Source organism: Orycteropus afer, unplaced genomic scaffold, assembly GCF_000298275.1.
Source record: "Orycteropus afer afer isolate SDZICR_OR568_19922 unplaced genomic scaffold, OryAfe1.0 scaffold00502, whole genome shotgun sequence".
Lineage (NCBI taxonomy): Eukaryota > Metazoa > Chordata > Mammalia > Tubulidentata > Orycteropodidae > Orycteropus > Orycteropus afer.
Genome location: NW_006922089.1, coordinates 762205 through 771028, shown reverse-complemented (window position 1 = coordinate 771028; position 8824 = coordinate 762205). Strand labels below are relative to the sequence as shown.

At 54.4% G+C, this 8824-nt stretch overlaps 1 protein-coding gene across 1 annotated transcript in view; it reads left to right on the top strand.

The window, feature by feature from the left end:
• Nucleotides 1-8824, top strand: part of PI4KA (phosphatidylinositol 4-kinase alpha) — a 170336-nt gene that overhangs the window by 73190 nt on the left and 88322 nt on the right. The window contains exons 16-19 of the mRNA XM_007955458.1: nt 606-789; nt 1727-1830; nt 3813-3981; nt 6542-6592. Of these exons, the coding sequence (XP_007953649.1) occupies nt 606-789; nt 1727-1830; nt 3813-3981; nt 6542-6592 (508 nt within the window). The remainder of the gene's footprint in view (nt 1-605; nt 790-1726; nt 1831-3812; nt 3982-6541; nt 6593-8824) is intronic.

Here is an 8824-nt window from a genome sequence, read left to right as displayed (position 1 = left end):
ACTCTAAGCACCTGAGAGAGAGTGGGCACCTCCCAGAACATTGTATTGTGCCACTCCCAACAGAAATAACCCAGGTGGATAGCCTCAGCAATCAGGGGCTGCTCAGTTGCTCATACAAAATCCCACCTTGGAGTTTACAAAGACTTATGGGTAGAAAAGCCACACTAAGTAATTTACTACACCGCACCGTGTCAGGACTGGATGATCTCAGTCTGTCTTGATCGGTTTGATATAGTTGGCAGGATGGGGTTCTCTTAACCAGTCTGGATCTGGCATTGCTTCTCTTGTCGTTGAGGGGAGTCATGAATTGACATTTGTCATAAGACTTGAGGTGACACCTCCTTGGAGTGTCTATCGTGGACCACCAGTTGGGAATAGAGAAGGAGCTCTGTCATCAGCCTAGTGTCCAAGGCTTATATCTTCCTCCTGGTTCTTACAGACACCTGACTGTCGTCTTCAGATTAATGCCTCATCAAGACGGTGGCAAAGTTGAATCTACAGCCCACCTCCCGCAGTTTGGTGCCCCTGGGGGTTTTACAGTGAGAGTTTTTCACTATCTCATGCTCAAGGACTGTTCTAGAAGTTTGTGCTCTTCCCTCCCATAGGGATGCCCACCTGATTCCTGACCACACTATCCGGGCTTTGGGACACATTGCAGTGGCCCTGAGGGACACTCCCAAGATCATGGAGCCAATTCTGCAGATCCTGCAGCAGAAATTCTGCCAGCCACCCTCACCTCTCGACGTGCTCATCATTGACCAGCTGGGTTGCCTGGTCATCACTGGAAATGTAAGGGAACCCCTGGCCTAGAGACCAGAGCCTTCAAACCTACTCACGTGCTGCAGGCCTCGTTCAAAGCCTTTGATTATTAAGGATGGGAAGGTACAGATCTTAACTTACCTTGCAATGGAGTGAGATACTCAGGTTGTCTTCACACTGATCAGTGGGGTTTCTCAGGTGGAAGTGGGCAGTGTAAAAGTTCCCTATGTTCTGGGAAATGAAAGAGCCAAACTCATTTCTTGCAGTGGTCCTAACTTGTAATAGGATAGGAATCGAAGTGACCTCCCTTTTAGCTTTTTCTTTGAGGTTTTTTTAAAGCTTTTGAAATAGACACCCCCTTGGAGGGGGTTGATATAGGAGATCCTGCAGAGAGTGGGAGAATACTGTGGAACAAAACTCAACATCATAAAAAAAAAAGATTGGGTTTGCTCATCTGATAGAGCCTGGTGAGACCCCTGAGACTATGGCCCCTCGTTACCCTTCAGGTCTGGAACTGAACTCTGTCCCGTGGCTTCCAGCCACATAGGCATATGGGGTGAATATTTCCATCAAGTAGATACACTCCTTAGAGCAATCAGTCCTGAGAGAGAAGGGCAGTGTTTGCACAGGGAGACAGCTCAGGGGGCAGGAGTGCATGGGAGGGAAGGGCACAGGAGGTGGCCACAGGGAGGAAGTGGGCAGAGAGCGGTTACGTTGTGGGGAATGGCAGTCAATGTCACGCAACAAAATGCGTATGAGCTGCTGTGTGGAAAATGAATTTGCTCTGTCAACTTTCACCCAAATGACAATAAAAGTTTTTTTTAAAAAAAGGAAATAGATGCCCCCGATAGCCTTTTGGGCCCTGATAATCTGAGGTTTCCCTCTGGCCGCAGAAGACAGGAGGACCTTTTTGAGTTTCCTGGAGGTGCCGCAGGGCATGGTAACGGTCTCCCTCGCTGTCTTCCAGCAATACATCTATCAGGAGGTGTGGAACCTGTTCCAGCAGATCAGTGTGAAAGCCAGCTCTGTTGTGTACTCAGCCACCAAGGACTACAAGGATCACGGCTACAGGTAATTCTCGGGGCCCCTTGGCGTTTACTGCTGCAACCCTGTTTAGCTTCCTTTGGGTACAGAGGTTGGGGAGTTTGTGTTGTGAATAAACTTTTCCTCCTAAGGAAAGCAGTTTGTGTTGCAAATAACTGAACACACTGGCAACACGTGAAAGCACACGCAGCCGTGTGCATACGCAGCCGTTGCGGTGGGCGACTTCTGGCCCTGTTCCTCTGCACGGAGTCAGACCGGGCATGCTGTGTGCAGTGGGAGTCTGCCGGGCACGGCGTTGCGGTGTGCCGACCCTTCGCACACATCATCGTGGATAGCTGTGCAGGGCTCCTTGTGCCCCAGCACTGAGCTTGTCCCTTCTCGTCCCTGAGCCAGGCGCTCAGCTCCTTTTCTGGTTCTCTTGCTTTTAAGTGCTGCATTGAACAACCTAATGTTCCCTATTTGTGAATGTCTCCAAGTTGTCCTTAGGCACGGTCCAAGCAGGTGGGTTTGGTTAATTTGGTGGATTTGAAGTGAGTGTTTTCCGTGTGGGAGCCGTGTGTACCTTTGTCACTTCTGGCCTCTCTTTCCGGACCCATGGCCTTTTCTTGCGTGTAACTGGCCATGCCTGGAGGATGGGGATGCACTTATGCATTTCTGGAAAATGTGACAAGAGTTTGTCAGATCACTGGTTAAGAGGGACACAGGAAGGCAGAAGAATGAGGGGCCCTCTTGGTGGCACTCTGCCCTCAGATACCCAGGCTCCTCACTTTCCTACCATGAAAGCCAAGCACTCCTCTGTGTGACCCCACTGAGTCTGTGTGGCCAACCTGTGGCTGTGTGACCAGGAGATACCGAGCCTCCTTGACCTCCACCATCCCCAGTACATGACATCTGGCTCCAGGTGTGTGGGTTAAATGTCTGCATGGCATGCCTAAATCAGTGCCAAGGACACCGGAACTCCATAAGTGCTAGCTCTCAGCACAGTTAAGGAGCTCTGGTGGGATAGTGCCTAAGGCATTTGACTGCCAATCAGGAGGTTGCTGGTTCAAAGCCCCCAGCTGCTCTTCAGAAGGAAGATGGGGCAACCTGCTTCTGTAAAGATTTACCACCTCAGAAACGCAGTGGAAGTTGCTGTGAGTCGAAATCAACTGTGGCAGTGGGTGTGGTTGGGGCTTTGTTTCTGTGAAGATTGACAGCCTGGGAAACCCTCTGGGGCAGTTCCACTCTGTCCTCTAGGGGCGCTGTTAGCAGGAATCGACTCCCTGGCAGTGGGTTTGCATAGTTGGAGGGAAAGCAGTGGTGGGGCAGTGGTAGGAGTCTGGCCTTCCATATGGAAGACCGGGATTTGATTCCTGGCCGCTGTGTCTCATGTAGCCTCCACCGCCTGCCTGTGTGTCCATGGAGGCTTATGTGTTGCTGGGACACTAAGCAGAATTCATTGGAACCTCCAGGCTAAGACAGACTAGGGAGGAAGGCCTGGTATTTTAGTTCTGAAAAATTCAGCCATGGAAAATGCTCTGGGCACAACAGTCTGGCCCTGTTTTTTATGAGATCACCAGGAGTCAGGGGCAGAGTCAGTGACAGCTAATAACGTGATGGAAAAGTCAGCCAGCCCCAGCCAGACGGTGCTTAGTTGGGTCATATCACACCTTTGAGTTGAGTGCGGACAATATCCCAGAGCCATCACAGGCCTCCAGATGTGCAGATTCCAGAAACTTCCACCCGTCTCCTTGGGCCCTCAGTCATCTCTGAAAATGGGGTCAGTCATTTCTGTGGGGAGTGGCTCCCTGCAGGTGGTCGCTGTTTTTACAGGAATGATGTTTTCATCACCTCGTAGTATTCCTTGTTTCCAGAGGGGCCCCGTGAGGCAGGCCCAGGGCCTTGCTCAGCCCGCCCACCTCCTGCACGGAGTCCAGGCCTGAATCGGTGTGAGGAGCGAGGACAGGGCAGCACTGTGGGGCTGCCCTGCTGGTTGTGTCTGCCGCCCCAGTGACGGTCCCTCCCCTCAGGCACTGCTCCTTGGCCGTCATCAATGCCCTGGCCAACATCGCAGCCAACATCCAGGATGAGCACCTGGTCGATGAGCTGCTCATGAACCTGCTGGAGCTGTTCGTGCAGCTGGGGCTGGAGGGGAAGCGCGCCAGCGAGAGGGCCAGTGAGAAGGGCCCCGCCTTGAAGGTAGGCTCAGCGCGCGTGCACCTGCCGGTCTGGCCAGGGCCGCCAGCCGCCATCTTGGGGGAGCACCTGGTCGATGAGCTGCTCATGAACCTGCTGGAGCTGTTCGTGCAGCTGGGGCTGGAGGGGAAGCGCGCCAGCGAGAGGGCCAGTGAGAAGGGCCCCGCCTTGAAGGTAGGCTCAGCGCGCGTGCACCTGCCGGTCTGGCCGGGGCTGCCAGCCGCCATCTTGGGGAAGCTCAGTGACTTCACTCTCTAGTGATGTTGGTTTGTCTAGTGAAGGATAAGAACCAAGGAGTGGGTGTGGTGGGGTACACTGCCTTCTCTGGGATGCTGCCAGGGGCTGGGGGATGAGGACCACTTACTTGGGAATGGTCACTTACTTGGGAATGGTGTCTGGCCCGTGGCAGACACCTGCTACCCCAACAATGGCACCCTGCCCAGATCCCTCTCGCCTCCCTCATCCACGGCAGGACTGTGGCCACCCCAGGACAGACCTTAGAGCACAGGGACCGCAGGAAAAGGGCCAAGTGTGAACTAACACCAGGCCATCTGAAGGCGACAGGTCCATGGGGACAAACTTGATCCTCCAGAGAGAGAGAGATTGGGTGGACGGGGAAGGGGGCCCAGGACAGGTCACCTCCTTACCCATCACACCCTTGGCGGGTCATGTGGCACCAGGCCCTCTGCTCAGGCTCTACCTTCCTCCTCCTTCGGTCTCCTCCTGCTCCCCTTCTCTCCCTCCCCTGCATGCCAGCCGTGGTCCTAGGCATGGTCAGTGCACGTTCTCCAAAAAAGGCCAGATTGTAAATTGTCTCACGGTCTCCATCATGGTCACTCATCTCTGCCACTGTAGCAGAAGAGCCGGCAACATGTGAGCGAGTGGCCATTCTGCGTCATGGCTAAAGTCTCTTTTTTAAAGTTTTTATTTTGATTTGGGTGAAAGTTGACAGAGCAAATTCATTTTCCATACAGCAGTTCATACACATTTTGTTTCATGACATTGACTGCAATTCCCCACAGTGTAACCACTCTCTTCCCAGTTCCTCCCCATAGTTACTCTTCCCTGTGTCCTTCCTGCCCATGCACTCCCACCCTCCGAGCTGTCTCCCTGTGCAAACGCTGCCCTTCTATTCTCCCACCACTGATCGCTCCAAGGAGTGTGTCTACCTGATGTAAGCGGTCAGCCCACGTGTCTGCCCGTTGTTTGGCTGGGAGCCACAGGAGTGAGTTCAGTTTTAGACCTGAAGAGTAGGTGGGGGCCATAGTCTCAGTATTCTTGGGGGTCTTACCAGGCTCTAGCATACCAGCAAACTTTGTCTTTTTTATGAATTTGCGTTTTGTTCCACGTTGTTCTCTCACTCTATCCAGGATTCTCCATACTGATTTACAAAACTAAACGTTACTTAGAAAAGCCAGCGGTAGGTGGGCTGTGGCCCTGGCCTTGGTTTACCGGCCCTTATTCTAGGTGGCAGGGTTCTGGAAGTGAGAGAAACAGACAAAGTCTTCATGGCCCACATGGGGTCTGGAGGTGCAGATCAGTGACATGAAACCAGGCTGTGGGTGGTCTCTGAGGAGGTGACTGATGTGGACCCTGAGGACAGAAAGGGACCTAAGACCCTGCTGGGTTTGAAGGGCGCTAGCCCTTCTCCCTCTGTCAGTCCCTGAACACGTGCTGAGTGACAGACACAGCTGCTGCCCAGTGTCCAGGACAGGGGCCGTCGTCCCGGCAGGCGCCTTACACGAGGATGAAGCCCTGCTCCGGGGACTCGGCGGCACGGAGGCCTGAGAGCCGTGCTGTTACCTGTCCCGGGAGAGTCCGAAGCTGCTCCTCTCTGCCAGGAGGTCTAGCTTGGTGCTGGAGGGCCCTCCCAGCCCCTGGCGGCTGCCACGGTGGCTCTCTCCACACACTGAGGCTCAAGACTCAGGCTTTAGTGCTCCTTCTTGGGCTGGACTGGGCTGGGCCACGGAGCCACGGTAGCGGCCCTGTTTTCACCCATTGGCCCAGGCCGTTTGCGTTCCTCCTTTCAGCTTGGCTCCTGTTCACCAGCCAGAGCGCGACTGTGCGTGTGCTGAAGTGCCGCTGTGCTGCCCCACTGTGTGCATGGACCCCAGCGTGGGTGTGAGTGTGGACGTGAACTTGGGCCTAACCACGGGCCGCGAGCGTGAGGGATGAGCATGGAGTAGGAGCATGGGGTCTGAACATAGGTCATGAGTGTGGGCCCTGAGCGTCGTTGAGATTGTGGGTGTGAGTGTGAGCACATGTCCTGGTGTGAGTGTGGCATGAGTGTGGGGTGTGAGCATGGAGGACAGCGTGGGTACGAGTGTGGGGTGTAGGTGGACCTGGGCGCCTATATGGGAGACTGGTTGACAGCAGAGTAACACAGTTGGGTACTGGTGAAGTCCTGCAAAAGGTCCCAGTGCTCACTGCTGCCCCTGCGTGTTTGTGAAGTCCCTTGCACGTGCTCACTGCGACAACGCAGGGTGGCCTGTGGTGACCAAGCCTAACTCAGGTTCATCACCGAGGCAGGCTGGGCCCATGGTGACCAACTGCTCTTTTGCAGGCCTCCAGCAGTGCGGGGAACCTGGGAGTGCTCATCCCTGTGATAGCTGTGGTGAGTAATCACGCGTCGGGCCATCTCACCTTCCACGCCCTGTGCTCACCGCACACGCATCGTCACCTCAGGCTCCTTGAACAAATGCCCTTCCACGACCGTCCCGTGGGTGTGTGCTGGTTGTGTTCATCCTCTCTCTCCCCACCATCCCCACACCCCATGCCTCGCTCACCAGGGAGCTGGCTTTCATCCCGTCTCACTGTGGCACTGGGCTGCTGCCACCTGTCCCCTGCCTGCTCGGTGACAGGAGGCTTGTAGGCCCTCTCGCTGGGTGCAGACTTGGAGCTGTGGCCCACGTTCTCCTAAGGGCAGTTGCTGGTGTGGCATAGTTTGGCATTACATTGCATGGGATGGCGTGGTGTGGGCGTGGTGTGGGCTGGGCAGAATGGGGACCTAGCCCTGTCCACCATGGTGCCACCAGCAGTGCCATGGGAATCCACCCTCCTGCCCTGTTGTCAGCTGGCCCGGTCCTTCCAGGACCTCTGTGGAAGGAGGTGACTGTTTCAGACATTGCCAGTCCTCAGCCCAGGGCCTTGTGCTCTGCTGCTCGTTCCCAGTGACATTCACTGCCTGCCACCTCCCCGGCCGCCTCCGTCATGCCTTGCCTCTGCCTCCCAGTTCCTTCCTGCCCACTCACCACTGGTTTGACTCTTTAGCACCTGTTCAAGTCTTTACCATTTACCTGTGTGTCCAGGTTTAGTGAGCTAAGATAAGCTGGCTTCTTAAAATCTGTGTATAGGCCATCGAGGATCCCCCCTGCCTGTCCGCTGCTGTGCCTTCTCCTTCCCCCCTAAGGCAGCTGGCTCAGAGGGACAAGCTCATCAAGACAGCTGTCTTGATACACTGTTCTCCCTCTCAATCAAGGATCTCCTACATAGATCCCCTTCCAAGTGGATGACAGTGGTAGCTGGGCACCATCTAGTTCTTCTGGTCTCATGGTTGTATAGGCTGCAGATCAAATGGTGTCACATTTCTGAGCCCTGGGAGGCACGTGCATGCCTTAGGAAAGAAGGTGGGTGGGCCTGCAGTACGCCGGTGGGTCACTACCACTGCACTGTGCTCCTGCCTTCCCCTAGGACGCTGCCACCTTCACATCTGTAACCAGGTGTACGCCCACAGTCCTCTGGTAATTTGAGGTTTACCAGGACTCTCTCTGCAGAGGTATTTTTTATCAACACCCCTCCCCACAGTGGTTAATTTTTGAAAATGTCGTTTTTTAATTTTACAATGACTCTGGACTAGCACACAGTTGTGTCCTAGAACCTGGAGAGGATGCTGTGAGCGGCAGGAGGCCCGTGGAACTCTCAGCCGACCAATCGGGGCCACCTTCTGTAGGGAGAGCAGGCTGGTGGCTGGCTCCCCAGTTTTCAGACCAAGAGGACATGTGTTTGGATGTTGCTGGAATCTGAGTTCCAGGTCTTTGAACACCGTTGCCCTAGGCCCCTTCCCACCACCATCACGTGAACATTAATAAATGCATAGAGGGAGTCTACGGGAACTCCGAGGGCCACAGGGTTGGTGCTGGAATGCTGTGTGCCCCCGTGGCAGGGTCTGTGCCTCTGTGATCCTGCTCTGCCGTTGGGCTCTCTGGTTAGGGTGAAGATGACGCCCATCATGTGCTCAGCACAGGGCCTGGGGCAGGTGACACCCAGTCACTCTAGGTATGACCGTCAGTGGCCTGTTCCACGTGACGGCCACTCGCTGAAGATACTCCTGTCCCTTGGCTGCTGTAACCTTTCACACAATCAGACCTACTGTTATGTTTGCACAAAGTTAATGGTTGTCTTGTGGGGGAGGGAGTAAATATGAACTCTGCGTGCAGAGACGTGTGCTCCAGTTTACCCTGTGGTCACCTGTCATGCCTGCCAAAGAAACTAACGGCAAGCCAGTGTTTTCTTTTACTGTTCCGCTTTTAAGAAAAAGATGCTGGGTTTGGAGCCTTTGGTCACTGAGCATCTTGAATTGCTGTGTTTGACGGATGTCCCAGTGGGTCAGGGTGGGGCCTTAACGCAGCAGCTCGTAGATTCTTGTGGCCTTGGGCACCTGCAGGGTTGGCTGGGCACCTCCATCCGCCGTGGGGCTCTTCGTCCCACAGCCTTGCCTGTCATGTCTCCTCTTTTTTTTTTTTTTAATTATGATTTGGGTGAAGATTTACAGAGCAAATTCACTTTCCATACAGCAGTTCACATACACTTTGTCTCATGACATTGACCACAGTTTACCACAATGCAA